The following is a 17,132-nucleotide window of genomic DNA, read 5'->3' as shown; positions in this document are numbered from 1 at the left end:
TATTAAGTATTATTAGTATTATTATTTTATTATATTATATTAATTAGTAATAAGGCTTTTCCTCAAAATTTGTTTGGAGCATCCAAAACTACAGTTTCTCTTAATTTTTGACTAATGCCAGTTTACAGTGTTTTCGTCTCTGGCATTTCTCTGTTACAGTTCTGAGGCCTTACTGAAGTCCATTTTATTGAAACAAAATGGGTATTGCTAGTCTATCTCTTTAATTGTTCTCAAACTGCCAGCTGTGCCATTAGACTTCGATCCTTTCTTTCATAGTAATTGTCACCATGAAATGTATAATTAAAGTATATTCTCCACTCAAGTACCTTTTGGCTTTTGTAAAAAAAAAATTAGAAGGAAACCCACCCTGTGTGAGATTTGTGCAGCTTGCATACACTATTAGTAGTCTTCACTATGTGCTTTGCTGCCATCAAGTGTAATTATATAATTATGCAAGTGTGACTGTTCACATACTGCTGTTTTTAAGGTGGTGCCAACTTTCTAGAGCTCATTCTTGCAGGCAAGATCCCAGAGGACTGCAAAAAAGGGGCAGATATATTGTCTATTTATAAAAAGGGGAATAAGAACAACCCAGGGAATTATAAACCAGTCAGCTTAATTTTGGGACCCAGAAAGATAATGGAGCAAATAAATAAAACAAACCAAAAATTTATAAGCAACTAGAAGATCATAAGGTGATAAGTAACTGTCAACCTGTATTTGTCAAGAACAAATTGTGTCAAACCAACCTAATAGCCTTCTTTGACAAGGTAACAAGCCTTGTGGATAGGGGGAAAGCAGTAGATGTGATATATCTTGACTTAGGCTTTTGATACAGTTTTGCATGACCTTCTCATAAATAAACTAGGGAAATGTAACCTAAACAAACCTACCATAAGGTGAGTGAACCGCTGGCTGGAAAACCATGCTCAGAAAGTAGTTATTAATGTTTCACAGTCAAGCTGGAAGGGCATATCGAGTGAGGTCCCACAGGGACCTGTTCGGGTCTGGTTCTAGTCAGTATCTTCATAAATGATTTGGATAATGGCACAGAAAGTAAATTTATGAAGTTTGCGGACAAAACCAAGATGGAAGAGGTTGCAAGCACCTTGGAGGACAGGATTAGAATTCAAAATGATCTTGACAAACTGGAGAAATGGTCTGAAATAAATACAATAAAATTCAATAAAGACAAATGCAAAGTACTACACTTAGGAAGGAATAATCAATTGCACAAATATAGGATGGGAAATGACTATCTAGAGAGGAGTACTGCAGAATAGCATCTGGGGGTTATAGTGGATTGCAAACTGAATCAACAATGTAATATTATTACAAAAAATGATCATCATTTTGGAATATATTAGCAAGAGTGTTGTAAGCAAGACATAAGAAATCATTCTTCCACTCAGCATTGATAAGGCCTCAACTGGAGTATTGTGTCCAGTTCTGGGCACCACACTTCAGGAAAGATGTGAACAAATTGAATAAAGTCCAGAGGAAAGCAACAAAAATAATTAAAGGTCTAGAAAACACGATCCATTTGGAAAAATTGAAAAACCTGGGTTTATTTAGTCTAGGGAAGGGTAGACTGAAGGGGGGGCGGGGCATGATAACAGTCTTCAAGCACATAAAAGCTTGTTATAAAGAGGAGGGTGATAAATTATTGATCCTTAACTACTGAGGACAGGACAAGAAGTAATAGGCTTAAATTGCAGCCAGGGAGATTTAGGTTAGACATTAGGAAAAACTTCCTAACTGTAAGGGTAGTTAAACACTGGAACAAATTACGTGGGGAAGTTGTGGAATTTTCGTCACTGGAGGTTTTTAAGAACTGGTTAGACAAACTCCTGTCTGGGAGAGTCTAGATAATACTTACTCCTGCCTCATTGCAGGGGACTGGACTTGGTGATCTATCAAGGTCCCTTCCAGTTCTCCATTACTAGGAGTTCTGTGATTTTTTCAGCCAGCATTTTCAGACTGCTCAACTTTGAAAGAAAGCTATGTATTGCATGAAACACATCATTTTACATTAATGAGAGATGTACCTTTTAGAAAAACTTTGGTTTCATATATTCATTGAAGAGTGTTTGCCTTGTTAATTAAGTGATTCCTCTGAAGTTTATTAACCATTTTTTCCTGCTGTTTTTTGGCTAGTAAAGCAACCTGATGACTTTACCATTTTTTCTTTCTGTAAATAAATCCATCTATAATCCAAACAGTGTTGTTAACCTTCTAGTTAGTGTAATCAACCTAGATGTCAAGAAAAAACAGTTTTGCAAAATACTTGTCACCAGTGGTGGAAAATATCTCATGTACTGAGTAAGAAATATTTAGTGGGGAAAATTATCATTTTCTTTTATTTATTTTTCTTTGATGCCTTAGGGGCCTGATCCTTATTGTTATTAGGGGTGTGATGCTAGGAGGTTATAAGTAACCTCAGCGTCCAGTGGCTACATGCTGACAAGTCACTACTGAACCTCAGTGTGAAATGAGGTTGATGGGCATTTTGGAGGACTGGGCCACAAATGAGAAGATAGTTAGAGAGATATACCTTGTACAATGGCACTACAACATGCTGCTTAAAATAATTTTGTTTCCTCTTTATCAATTAAAAGCTTCAAAAGTTCACTAACTGAAGACTTCAGTTCAGCAGTTAATTTAAACAAAAAATTAAATAAAACAAGCAAGAATCTTCTGAGGGAAAGAAAAAAATAATTTATTTTTTGAAAAGGATGATGTTCTTTTCTATAAAGAGAAATTGCCAGATCCACAGCTGGGTTAAATATACATATACGTATTGACTATGTTGATTTGTGTTTGCTGAGTATTTGTACAAAAGTATAGATATGAGGCTTTCTGGAGACTAGGCCAGAACCTGGCCTATGCTAAAATCCCATTTTGCTGCTTTGTCAGTACAAAGGAACTTTAATATAGTTCTAAAGAGTCAACTGAGGATTTCTGTGGTACTCTGCTCTGCAGATTCTCCAGATAGCATAATGACTCTTTGTGGGGAGTGTGCTACATGCAGGCAGAAGTTGGAGCAGCCCTGAGGCTGCTCTAATTAATGCTGGGGGAAAACCAGCTGCTCTAGAGAGCAGGATACTGCAAAGATGACTTTGCTTCTCCATGCACCTCCAACTCCTTAGCAGTCCTGAATGGAGTGCTGATACAGCTGAGGATCAGGACATGTGCCTTTAATCATTACAATATCCATTTATTTTGAAAAAGATTTTTCACACCAATGGTATCCCAAAATACTTTCAAGAATATGTACAGAGATAACAAACAAAAAGTACCAACTACAAAGAAATTAGGAGGAAGAATATAGCCACAGAAGAAAAGTTTTCAGATGAGATTGAAAATGGATGCAATGTTGATGAAGCAGAGGGGTACAAGAAGACTAATCCCGATGGCAACAGATGAGGAAGAGGAAAAATGATAAAATTGTGAAAAGGGACATAGTACAGGGAGAGGAAAGGGGAGAAGACAACATCCTAGTTTGTGGGGTAGGTTGGAAAATGTCTAGGGAGGGTTGTAAAAACAAGTGAAATATTGCTAGTCAGAAAGAGAGGGTAAACAAGTAGTCTTTCAGGAATTCGATAACAATGGATACCCACAGGATTTCTAGCATGCAGTTTTTCTGATAAATGAAGACAGCATTAAGATTAAGATGAATACTGAAACAACACAGAAATGATTTGAGTATTTTTAAATAGGCAAGTTTGGTGTGATTTTGATAATGTAAAGTGCCATTTTAAGCTTGACTCAGCTGGCTTGCGATTTCTTAAATAAGGGAGAGAACTAGGTGGACATTTATTTATGATGAGAGCACCATGTGCCAACTCTTTTCTAGGGTGCGGTATGCTCTTCATGCCATCGCATCTGAAGGGGAAGATGAGCCACAAGCCATTCAGAAATTACTGTGCCTGAAGAATCAATCATAAACTCTCACGATTAAGAAATTAGGTGTGGTGTAATTTTTACATAATTGATATTATATGCAAAAATTTACATAGGTAGAAGAGAATAGTAGTTGATTAAAATTGGGATGGAATATTAAAAAAAGCCAGCTAAAATTATTAGCTGTTTGTAGAGCGGTGCAGCACCAACAGACATTTGGATTACTTGTTACATTTATTATGATGTTTTTCTTATGATGTGAACCTGTTAAAATAGCTGTAGTAGTTTCTCCATGAATTAGTTAAAAAAAATATTTTGGAAATTCTTGCATTTGGTGTGGAGGGATCTATTTTAAGTAAAGAGAAAAATATTACTAAGTTACTAAGGAGAAGTGTGAATGTTGTGATTGGCTACTGCACCTAAACCTGCAGACAGGTAATATGTGGAGTGCAAATGAATTGCTACTGTATAATTTTAAAATTGTAGATGTGAAAGCTAAAAAAAATATTTACCTATACATGGTATAATGAATCTTTATTGGCAACTGTTATTCATAGACTATTTGAAAGGCTGTGTTGGCCAGACACAAGTTATTTGGCAGAGATCTAGCCTAAAATATATTTCCAGAGCCTGTCTGAATAAGGATGCTGGCAGGTTTACCTTGATTTCTATTCCAGGTGACAAATTTTGGTCCAAGCATATGAGTGACCAAATATTTTCCAGTGGAATCTGGGCACTGTAAAATTTCTGAAGCTGAATAGAAAGAATCGCAGGACTTACTTAAACTATAATAGCCTCTGCATACCAGCGTGACGGCAAAATATTTCCACTTAGACAACACCAGGGCTAAATGCAGTGACTTAAAAAGAACATTTCTGTTGAATGCTGATGGCATTTTATTATCACTTGTCAATGGTGTGTTCTCTTAGACAGCAGGTCACGATCACTTAATTATCTTCTCCTTCAGTTAATTTCCAAAAGAAAATCAAGATGCCGCAACTGAAGGCACTGGTAACTTATTATCAGTTGCCACCAAAGCAAAGAACCCCAGGCCAAACCAAACGAAAGCCATACCATAACCACATTAGCCGATTTGTTTTTTTTTTCTTTGCAAAACCAATTAAGAAATAGAGCAGTTTCCATTAGTTTATTTGCCTTTCCTGGAGCAATTACAGTTGAATATGCTTTCCCAAACTACATAAATGTGGAGTCTCCCCTTGTGACAGGTTGTTTAAATTTATAACATAACGATAGTGTTTCCATCTCCAATAAGAGCCAAACAGACATTTAATTATGATGCGTGACATTTCTGACTAAAATAGAGCCAGCAGGGCCTGTCAGACAGCTCTCATTGTTCATGAATTTTGAACAAATTGGGGATCTGTGAATTTATAGCCAGGGTTTTCTCTACTATTGTTTAAAATAGCACACATGGAAAACACACCATGGGTGTGTTGTAATTCAGCTTTAATGATGTAACACTTGGTTCCAGTCAATAGTTGGAGGATTGCAGTAACATTGGTTCAGTGGTTCAGACATTGCATGTTCCTTAGCAATTATAGTCCAGATTTCAATAATGGCTGTTGGCGGGATATCCACAAGTGAAGTCATAGCAATTTTGAAAAAGAGCTAATAAAAATACACCTGCCTTGTAGTGGAAAATGACCCTTTAACATCACTGCTTTGAAGTGGGGTGAAGCCCACAGCGCTAACTAACAGATACCTCAATGTATTATGATACATTAATCCACTCCCCTAAAGAAGGGCAGGAATTGAAGTATGTAAAGGCTGCAATTTTTTGGTCACGTATTTTTTAGGCACTATGACTTCATAAGGAAAGAATGGGAATAATGAGGTGATAAAAACTGGAAGGGATATTAGCTGTAATGCTAGTAATATATGAAAATTAATTATCACAAATTGTAACTTGACAGTGCTAGATTTTAAGTCAACTATGTACAAGGAGTCAATCATTAATTTTAAAATAATTTCTCGTTTAAATAAATGAAATTCACTTTTGTTCGCTCAGTATATATAGTTTTATAAGGAATCTTAAGAAAAACATTTAAGTAATATTTGTCAAAGAATGTTTCAATTTATTTTGTATGGGGATCATTTTGACTTTAACAAAATTCTAGCTCAGCTACTGAATATTTGCACTCTAGTAATCCTCATGGTTATTTAGCTAGACAGGCAGATCTAGCATAGATACTTGGTGCTCTTCTGTTGGGTGCTTGGTGAATATGCTTTCCTGCTGTATTTCATATGCTTTGACTTATTTTTCATTTTAAGAAATATGAGTGGGTTTATCCTTTGGCATATAAGGTTATCTGTCATATCTTTTTAGGTCAGTCCATACTCCACTAGTTATAAGTAGAGCTAGTTGAAATATTTTTATCAAAAAATATTTTCAGTGAAAATGGGGGGAAATTTTCCCAGAATGTTTTTTAACAGCTCTAGAGACGGGGCTGGTAATAAGGACTTGGGGGGTACTATTTCTGGTTCTACTACTAACTCGTTTAGTGACTGTTTTGGAAAGTCATCTTACCTTTTTTTACTTCAGTTTAACTACCTGTGAAATGAGTATGATAATGCCTACCTTGTAGTGAGTTTATTATGCTTAATTAATGACTGTTTAAAAAACTTCTAGATTCTTACATGACAGGCACCAATATGTGTAAGACATGGTGCGTTAGGAAAAAATTTCCAATGCTCATATTTGTGTTCAACACAAATCTTCATGTTCCCTTTGGCATATATATCCCACCACAGAGATTATTGCATACTACCTTAGTCGTGCAGTGAAAATTCCCCAGGAAGCTTTTAAATCAGGCTTATATGATTAGGCCCTAAATGTAGGTCTTCAACTATTCCCTATAACTTGATTTTATACAACTGCTTTGTAATCACTTGATTTCTTATTGGTGAATCTTAAATGCAACAAGGGTTGTTGGCATTCAACACCAATCTACAAATAAATCAAAGCTAATCTACAGAAAGCATACCCGGTACCTCTTCTTCATCTTGATTAGAAGGGTATCAGAAATTAAAATGAATATGTAAGGCTTGGTGTGTTATACACACTGCAACATACATTTGGAAATCAATACAGGGACATTCACCAAATTAATCAGTACATTTTGTTGAAGAGGTAGAAAATATTGTGTAAACCAAAAACTTCTTGGAGACTAAACTTAAAGCCAGCCCCCAAATCCCTGACATACATATGCTACCATTGGATCTGCAATGATATATATAAGAACATAAGATATATTGTAGTTTTTCCTAAAGACAACTTCAATTGGATTGCCACTGAATAATCCTAAATCTCCTCCAACCCATTGGAGGCAGAGACTGCTGGGCTCTCCTTACCCACAATCTCTCCCACACAGGAGTATGTTCTGGGTGGGGAGGTGAAAGATAAGGGGCACTTCACCCCATGCTGGTCTGATCAAACACTATCCCCTGCTAAGACAGGAGGGGACATTCATCCAAATGGCATCAAGTGACTGTGGGCTAGATTAACAAAGGCACTTAGAGTTTGTAATGCTGAGCACTTTTAGACACCTAGAAATTCTAGAAACAACCTAGGAACTTTTAGGCAACTAGAAATTCACAGGAATGCACTGTGATTCACAATGCCTGAGTTAGGTGTCTAGACTCCTACACAATGAATTTTGAGGGATAGATGCCTTAGAATGTGATCCACAAAAGCCAGCATGTTAGGCAGAGGGACCCGTCCTCAGCATCTAATTCCAGGCTGCAGGGAGACACCTATCTCTATTTGCAATTCTCAGCTGTAAACCTTCTTTGGAGTTAGGAGCCCAAGCTGTTTTCTTCAAGACGGGGGAGTAGGGGAAGGAGGAGTTCCCTCATACGTTTTAGCCCAGTGATTAGGGTACTGTTGTATTAATTTAGGTGGAATAAATGGGCCAAAGATGTTAACATAACCCAGTTACTGTCCAATGTTAAACTGTGTTAAAAAGGTTTGGGATTTGGTATACTGAATTTCAGCCTGCTTAGTACCATGGCAACCACACCATTAAATATCCTTTTAACTTTTTATTAAAGTTACAGAAAAAAATGGAAAAAACAGTTGAAGCATTTGAAATGTAAAATAAATAAGATTTTTGTTTTTATGACATTTTTTTTGTTCCCTTTCTATGATGGGGTTCCCGGATAGTTCCTTGACTATGGGACCACTGAGCCCTCTGTCCCACCAGCATGGGGTATCCTTCTCATTCTGGGATGCTGTTACTAAGCTACAAACCTCTGACAGGTGCTGCACTTACTCAGACATCCACAGACAGGGACACACCCAACTGAGTTAGCTGAATGTTTTCCCCAGCCACTCATGAACAAACAATAGAGAGGCTCCAGTCAATTCCCCCCAGTTTCCCAGCTTTGCACCCCAGAACTGTACTGTTTTGCACTCTTGATATGGAGAGGAGAGACACTAGCCTTTGTAAATTGAGCTGAGATTTTGCAAGCACTTCAACCAAAACACACTGTTTTAGGTAAAATATAAAACAGGTTTATTAACTACAGAAAGATTGATTTTAAGTGATTATAAGTAGCAAGCGTAGAGATCAAAGTTGGTTACCTAAGAAATAAAAGTAACTTTGCAGTCTGAGTTCTACAAACTAAACAGGATTTGAATCAAGCAGCATCTCACCCTGACGGATGGTATAGTTCCTCAGTACACAGGCTGGGACTCTTTTCCAGCCTGGGACCACCCTCCCCAGTTCAAAGTCTTTGTCCTCCAGACGTGGGGGGGGGGGGTTTGAGGCCAACTGATGGTGTTATTTCCCCTCTTTTATTGTTTCTTCCAGCTTGCAGAAAAGGTCTTTGCTGTGAGGTGAATCAGTCAATTCCCATTGGTCAAGGAATCTCCATTGTGTACAGTTACTGGAATAGTGGATTCTTTCCTTGATGGGTATTGATGAGCCATCAGTGCATCTGGCTACTTCATTGTTGTACCTGAAAGGCTGTCTGTGAGTGTTCCCAACCTCACACACACAGAGCAATTATTCATAACCTCACATATAATGATAGCACATGCAATCAATAGGATATTAATGTTCAACAGATCAAGACTTTTAAAATGATACCCCACGAGGCATACTTTGTACAAAACATATCATAATGATCTGACAGTGGTGAAAATGGGGGTTCCAGGGTGCTGCTTAAAGGTACAGGTGTCACACTTTCCCTTTAGCTGGAGAGTGTTTCAGAAAGAAAAAGATCCCTTGTCTGACAGCCTATTACATAGTATCAAAGATGGTGTTAATGGTCTGTTGGGGAAAAAGAAAAGTTGGTTGAGATGAGTGAGCTGGAGCTGTTATTGTTGGTGCTGTTGTTAAAGTCTGGTCCTGTTTCATCTTGGGTGTTTGTCGGGATTCAGTCAGAGTTGGTAGGGGTGGCAGTGTTATCTCGATCCCGCTCTCTGTCCCGAGCTGAGCAGGACGTCCCTCAGGATTAGGATGTCGAATGCCCAGGGTCCCAGAAGATGGTGGGGATGGCAACGAGGATGATGGTGCTTGTTTCAGTAGCTTCTGCCTGTTCTTCACTATTTTCTTCCCAATGTCTCTTTTTTTAAGGACCCACAAAGAGTTCCTATCTCCTCAATATTTTGTCCACCAGTTAGGGCTAATATGTGACACCTCAACTTTGGTTCATTAATTTCCAGTTTCACATCTTCTGTCTTTATGATTTCAAGATATCATTGATATTGAGTTATATCAATGTGGCTTTTTTGTTTGACTGGGCCTACGTCTTCACTACCCGCCGTATCGGCGGGTAGCGATCGATTTTTCAGGGATCGATATATCGTGTCTCATCTAGACGCGATATATCGATCCCCGAACGCGCTCCTGTCGATTCCGGAACTCCACCACCGCGAACGGTGGTGGCGGAGTCGACATGGAGAGCCCCGGACATCGATCCCGCGCCGTGAGGACGGGTAAGTGATCGATATAAGATACTTCAATTTCAGCTACGTTATTCACGTAGCTGAAGTTGCGTATCTTATATCGATTTTCCCCCTTAGTGTAGACCAGCCCTAGTTTAGTCTCTCTTTGGTTCTTTTGCATGTGTTTGTAACATTCACTACTTTCCATGACCATTCCTTATTATAGGTTATTGTAACATCTTTCATATACTTTTTTACACTTGATCTTACAATTAGGTTAAATTTGTAGGCCCAATTAGCACAATAGTACTCACCCAGGCAGTTCAAGGAGTTACCACCTTTCAGGTGAATGCCCTGACCACTGGGCTATGAAATGTAGGGCTTACTCAGTCTCTCCCATTGAAGCTCTTCCACAGTGAATAAATATTTAAAGCCGTCGTCTCCAAACTTTTTATGTCATGCCCCCACAAGACGTAATGTAATCTGTCCATCCTCCTTACCCCCCGGAGGCCATGAGCCGGCCTGGGGGCAGAGATGGGTCTGGGGCTGTAGCCAGGAGCAGAGCTGCAGCCAGGGCTGGGGCCAGGAACTGCAGCCAGGAGCTGGGTCACAGTCAGGGGCCAGGCTGCAGTCAGGGCCAGGAGCTGGGGCTGGAACCGGAGAGGAGCTGGGTAGTGCTCCCTCCCTGCTCCCCCATGGTGGCTGGCCAGGGCCAGGAACCACAGCCAGAGTTGGGCCAGAAGCCGGGAGCCATGTCTGGGAACATGACCGGGAACTGGGCCGCAGTCAGGGCCAGACCCAGAATGGAGCTGGGTGGCGCTCCCTCCCCACCCCTCAGTGGGGGCCAAGGCTGGGGCCGGAGCTGAACTGGAGGCAGAGCAGGGCTGGGAGGTGCCCCCTCCCTGCCAGCAGCTGGCCCAGGCCCTGTTGCACCCCCGCCCCCCAAACATTCCTCCGTGTCCCCATAGGCAGGCACACCCACAGTTTGAGGACCACTGATTCGAAGAGTCATTTGGGCCAGAGAGAGTGTACATGCATGAGAATGACGCTATGGCCTGATTGTTAGAGTCAGGGCCGGCTTTAGGAAGTGCGGGGCCCAATTCGAACATTTTCAGTGGGGCCCCGGCAGGGATGACTTTTAAAAAAAAAATGTAAAAAAAGCCTTTCATTTCTTAGCAACGAGTTCTCTATAAAAAGTTCTGATTTAAGGGATGTGCCACATATGTATTTTTTGTACCAATAGGATTACCATACGTCCGTATTTTCCTCCCAGATGGCGATTTAAGAACCAAAAAGCCTGACATGTCCGGGAAAATACGGATATATGTTAACCATACCTAAAGTTCTTTTTTAAAAAGATGGGCCTGAACTAGAAATGAGCTCCATTTCACATGTGTGGGTCCCCGCCACTCCCTGGGGGTGTGCTAGGGTGACCAGATGTCCCGATTTTATAGGGACAGTCCCGATTTTGGGGTCTTTTTCTTATATAGGATCCTATTACCCTCACCCCCCTGTCCTGATTTTTCACACTTGCTGTCTGGTCACTCTAGAGTGTGCACATGTGTGGATCCCAACTGCTCCCTGCCCCCCTCTTTGAAGCAGGTGTGCAGGGTTACTGCCCTGGGAACTGCAGGGCACCAGTGGACATGGGGCTGGCAGGAGGCAGGGCAGGGGCTGACTGGAGGTAGGATCTGGCTGCAGGCAGGGCAAGGGGTGCAGGGCTGGCTGGAGACAGCGGTGTGTGGGGTGGGCTGGGCTGGCTGGCTTCAGGCAGGGCCACAGGGGGGTGCAGCATGGGTTGGCAGTGCGGGACTGGCTGGCTTCAGGTAGGGGGGTGCGGCAGGGGTTGGCTGGAGACAGGGCACGGGGTGCGGGGCTGGCTGCAGGCAGGGCAGCGGGTGCGGGGCTGGTGCGGGCAGGGGGTGCAGCAGGGGCTGGCTGCGGGCAGGGGGTACAGCCCACCCTGTACGGTAAGTACCCCCTCTTCCTCCCTCTTGTAAGTCCTTGCACAATCAGGCCGTATATTATCCTCTCCTCTAATCTTAATCGTAAATCCTCCTTTTTCATATTGGCTTGTGTGATGGGGCTTAACCCCCATCACCTGCAAAGCAAGGGAAAGAATCCCAGTTAGTCATGATCCTTCTTCTGGGGGTGATTAACTAATTGTCTCCCAGAGGCAGAGCTATGCTTTGTAAGTAGACTGAGGCACCCCAGTGGGAGAGGGTGTGTGTATATGTGCAGAGGACACATGCCTTGTTGGTGGAGAGAAGCCCTGGGATAGGTTTAACAGAGAGGAAGCAATGGAGGACGAACATTACAGGCGCAGGTTAGGCTCCTGTTGTAAGGCCAACAAGGGAACTACAGTGAAGCCAGGGGTCTATTACTTCGAATGTTTGTTTGGGCTGTTTTTTAGACTTCTATGCAAAGCCACAGAACATCCAGAGGTGGAGTAGGTGCAGGTTGAGACAGGCCATTGCAGGTCCAAGGGAGAGCCCAGTAGGGGATGACAAAGTCAAGGACTCCATGCAAGGCTGCCAGCAGATCTGAGGGGCACCCATGAGGAGATGATGTGTTTATAGCCTGAAGAACTGAAAATTCTCTGAGGTGGCTTGTACAAGCTCATCGCTTGTATCTTCTCTAAGCTTTGATCTTTGCCCTCGGTTTCTTAATTGTTTATAGTTAATAATAAATTTGTATTCATTCTATAAAATTGACAAAGTAGTTAAAAAATAAAAACCTATGTTGTCTTTTATTTTATCAAAGTCCCTACCATACTAACTTTTATACTAGTCTTTCTTTCTTTAACAAGGCAATAAAATAAGGAATTGCATATGAATGTTCATTTGTACTGTGTTTTTTTAGGATTGGGCATGGGTTTCCCGTTTCTATTACAGGAGAAAAAATTATATTAATCTGTATTTAATATGTGAATGTAAATAACAAAGGGACTTTACTCAAATCCTGATGTAGGTGAAGGGAAATTGAAATTTCCCTAGTCACAAGATAACTTTGAAGTTACTAGGTAAGTTACTAAGTAAACTAGGGAAGTTTCTAAACCACAATAAGAATCAAGATTATTTTTAATTTGTCAACTGCATCACTGTTGTCTCCCTCTTTAAACTGAAGAAAGTATACTTTGTGTTCCTGTCAGTCATAAGGGCTTTGTTATTCTGGGTAAACCTGATATTTCAGGAAGTTGATCTAACAAACTACAGAGTGGAGTCATTACATATTTCACAGCTGAGGGGGTTTTCTTTGTAGGATTTAAGCGTGTAATTTGCATCATGACTTCCAAAGTGCATTGCTATTGAGTCTTGACGCCTGCCAGCAGTGGTTTTCATTTCAGGTTGTAAAGCACTACTGTGAAACAAATATTGGGGCGCGCACTAAATTTTGTCAGCTGTATCATCTACATTAGTACAGAATATTATGATAAAATATTTCTGGATTTATTTTTCCTATTACGCATAGAACCTAACTCTTTCCCTCTAAACCATTTTTGTACACTTTATGGGCATTTTCTATCTTTAACATTTTCCATACTACACATCACAAATACAAAATCTATCATATACCAGAATAATGGATGCTTTTGATTTTTATAGTTATAAATATTAATATCCAGTTGAAGGATCATTTGGGCCCGGTGTAACATGTACTCTGCCTGTGGAACTTTCATAGGTTCTGTAACTCCAACTGTAATGGCACATTGGGCCAAAATTAGAGAAAGGGGAGTACAGGACAATATGTATAAAGAAAAACATTTTAAATATTTATCTCATCTTCAAGGGTAGAAGTTACTAGCATCTAAATTCTGACCATAGATATGCACTGGTAACTCCTATTAACTTCAGAGAGAGTTAACTGCATGTATCTGAGGAAACAATTTAGCCTTAAATGTAGGAATTGTGTTATTGCACATGATCACTGCTTTACTCGTTTCCAACAGGAATCTCACCTGGAAACTGAACCACATTTGTCTGTTCCATATGTAGGTAAATCATGCTTTTAAACTGGGTTTAGAGAAAGTTGAACTGGAATATGTTGTAATTAAAAGTATCCCTATGACTACACTATATCAAAAGAAACATGTTTGTAATTACATAAATCCATCAGAAGAGATGAGCTGGAAAATATGTATGTTAATATTTCCCTTTCCTGCTGAAAGTGGATATATACTTGTTTTTCAGCTGTGCATGAGGAAACTGGAAAGGCAGGAATACTTATGATGATGATGATGATGATGATATGTTCCCTGCATGGTTGCATTCCTGTAAAACAGAAAAAAGCCCAAAACCTGGTTCCAGAAAAGATTTTGAAATATTAACTTTTTCTAAGGGAACTAGTTGTAAACTACTGATCCATACCAGTGAAAGTGACCATATCATTCTTATCCTGTGTATTTCCTCTGACTCCCTAGTTCTGCTGTATCAAGTTAAAATTTCTTGTCTTAATCTACAAATCCTTTCAAAACTAATCCCCTCCCTATTTATCCTCTCTTGTCTCTTACTGCATCACTCCTGCTTCTTCTGCTCCATCAACAGGCCTTCAGTATCTGCTTGAATGCTCCTTCCACAAATGTCTTTGTGCTTTCCTTCCCACATCACTACTTATGCACTGAATTGTCAGGATTGAGATGTGGACAGTCTGACCTAGCGGATGGACCAGGGGTGGTTATGTCTAGTGGTCAGAGGCAGCGTCCAAGCCAGGGAGCAGAGTCCAGGAACCAAGCCAAGGTCCGATCTAGTGCAGCAATCACTCAGGAAGTTGCTCAGACAATTTCCTGTGCCTCCTTAAATAGTATGGTTTAAATAGTGTGATCTGGCCAGTTGGTGGGAACGGTCAGCATCCTCAGTCAGGATCCTTGTGAGCAGTGCCTCTAGGAGGGGTCAGAGGTGTGCTAGCTCCTCACTTCCAGTAGTTCTAAGTGAGCTGCCTAGAACTGGTGGCCAGTGTGTGATGGCTGTTTGGGAGCCCATGGATGCATGTTTGATGCCCTTACAGGAATGCTGACACTGATCTAATCCCAAAAGCTACTCCTCCAAATCCTTTTTCAAGACCCACTTTGGTCATGATGCCTAAAATATATCAGCTAGTGTAGAAAGGCTAGGCTGAGGGAAAGTTGATAACCAGTTATCTGATTACAAACCTTATACATAAAAATTATCTGTCTTTTGGGCACATTGTTTGGCATTTTAGGTTATAAACTCTCAGGTGGTGAGAACCATATTTACCTCAATGTTTGTATAATACCTACCACAAGGGAGCCTGATCCTGCTCATGGCCTCTAGGAGCTACCGTTATATAAGTATATAATATATAATAGTGTATATTTATAATATAAAATTATATCCATGATGTTATTAATGGTAATATAATAATTATATTTTAATAGTATATTACAATTCTGTAGCAGTAGGCTCATCCCTGTGGCCCTGATCATTCCATAGTTAATGACACGGAGATGTCTTGAGAATGTCTCCGAAGGGAATTGCAGTCTCTGTGCCACTGAACCTGATCCTATTGGCCATGCAGAGAATGTTTCATTGGGGCTGGAAGAGGATGCGAGTAATGGGTGCACAGTGTGTGTTGTTCCTGTCGTTCTCCCCAGGAAATCAGCAGGGAATCAGCTCAAAAGTTATTGCTGCCTATGGCTATATCAACATTTCTGTGGAGCTCTTCTGTATTACGGAACCTTCACTTTAGGGAGGGTACTGAAGGCAGTTGCAGGTAGGGGAGGTGCTGATTGGATTTGTTCTGAGAAGGATAGGAGAGAGGCACAGGAGGCAGAACAGGGTTTCCATGTGGATGGCATTGGCCTCTGGCACCTGAAATATATGTTATTGGCCTGAACTCCCTTTCTAGTCCCTGGGGCCAAATTCAGCCTTCCTCGTGGAATGATCTGGTGGAGGCTTTGACCAAGGAATCATGCAGAGATCATTTTCTCCTACACAGGCTTTTCTGTATGGGCAGGAATCTGATGATATACACTTATTACTTCTATTTTTCTGGGTGTAGTGCAGTTCTGTAGTTCTGGGTGTAGCGTAGTGTGCTTTGTAAGCTGATACACAAATGGAAACTGGTATGGCACTTATACAATAAGATGTCTAATTACAAAATACTGTATCATAACATTAGGGATACAGTAGGCCATCTAGACCAGTGTCTGACTGACAGTAGCTAGTACCAGACACATCAGAGGAGCAAAAGAGAGTGTAAGTTTTTGTATTTAACTATATGTTTATAACCATATATCAGATAGATAATTCAATATTAGAATTTCCTCCTGTAATTATTGTGCCTGCAATTTTGTATCTATAACTAATTTCAAGTAGAGACCCATGGCTATGGAACTGGAGACTGGATCAAGCCCCTTTCGATGCGCTATATTTTCCTAGATATGCATAATAAAATCATTGCTATCTTATTATATGGGCCAGTTATAAGTCCAAGTCGGTGAGTTTTAGGTATAGGTCCATGGAAAAACACCTCCATATTGGTGTCATTTCAATTGTAAATCAGATGTATATTTAACTTTTTTTGTTTTAAATGTCTTATAAGCATGATGCTATGGGTTTCAATGTTGTATCTTTTATATATATACCGTAGCATAAACCTGGCTGTCTGACAAGGAGGTGTCAAAACAAATGGCTGGAATTAATTACCTTTCAAATGGAGTAAAAGTTAAATTGGGATGCAGAGCCCTAAGGAGCTTAAGATTGTAATGTGCTCTTGTACAGTTCTCCAAGTTATGGTTCATTAGGTGTATAAATAAATCTTTGAAATACACTTTGGCAGTGTGGAAGTAAATTGTCATTTTAAATTAAACTCTCATTAGAAAGATAATAAAAAAATTTCAGTAACTTAAATATGTTTGTTTTTGTTCTGGTACCATTTCATTAAGTTAACCATCAGCTTTCTGTGGTCACCTAAAAAACAACAACAAAGTCTGAAATGATTATATTCATTTTGGATTTTGAACTTTCTTATACATCTTCCCACTGTTGCAAACCCAAGGGAAAATAATTCCTTTATTAAATCTGAGGCCTAAAATTCCACTGCCTCAGCTCTTAAGAGGATTTTAGAGAATGAAGAACTCCTCCTACAAGGGAGGCTGAAGAAGGGAAAAGTAGACAGTTTACAGGCCCTGTGGGATTAATAAATCTTCTCATATTCCTTGGAATCTCACTGAACTAAAGTTACAGAGTGGCCATGGAGACCAAGGTCTTAATAGCTGTTGCTTTCCTGATTGCACGGTCAAAGTGGAAAATGTAATTTTTTGGAGAGTAAATAGTGTATTTCTCTTTTATCTTTCAAT

The 17,132-nt window shown here is 40.1% G+C and overlaps 1 protein-coding gene across 4 annotated transcripts in view; it reads left to right on the top strand.

Annotated features, from left to right (window-relative positions):
* AGMO (alkylglycerol monooxygenase) overlaps positions 1–17,132 on the top strand; it is a 515,888-nt gene that overhangs the window by 188,064 nt on the left and 310,692 nt on the right. Inside the window, exon 13 of one of the 4 annotated variants that reach the window (XM_039523588.1) lies at positions 12,228–12,306. The exons of the other annotated variants lie outside the window; for them this stretch is intronic. Within the exon in view, the coding sequence (XP_039379522.1) occupies positions 12,228–12,278 (51 nt within the window). The 3' untranslated portion in view covers positions 12,279–12,306. Of the gene's footprint in view, positions 1–12,227; positions 12,307–17,132 lie in introns of those variants that run through there. 4 annotated transcript variants of the gene reach the window in all.

Source organism: Mauremys reevesii, linkage group 2 (genome assembly GCF_016161935.1).
Source record: "Mauremys reevesii isolate NIE-2019 linkage group 2, ASM1616193v1, whole genome shotgun sequence".
In the NCBI taxonomy this organism is placed as follows: Eukaryota; Metazoa; Chordata; order Testudines; family Geoemydidae; genus Mauremys; species Mauremys reevesii.
Note: the sequence above shows the minus strand (reverse complement) of the source record. Positions and strands in the feature narration are given on the sequence as shown.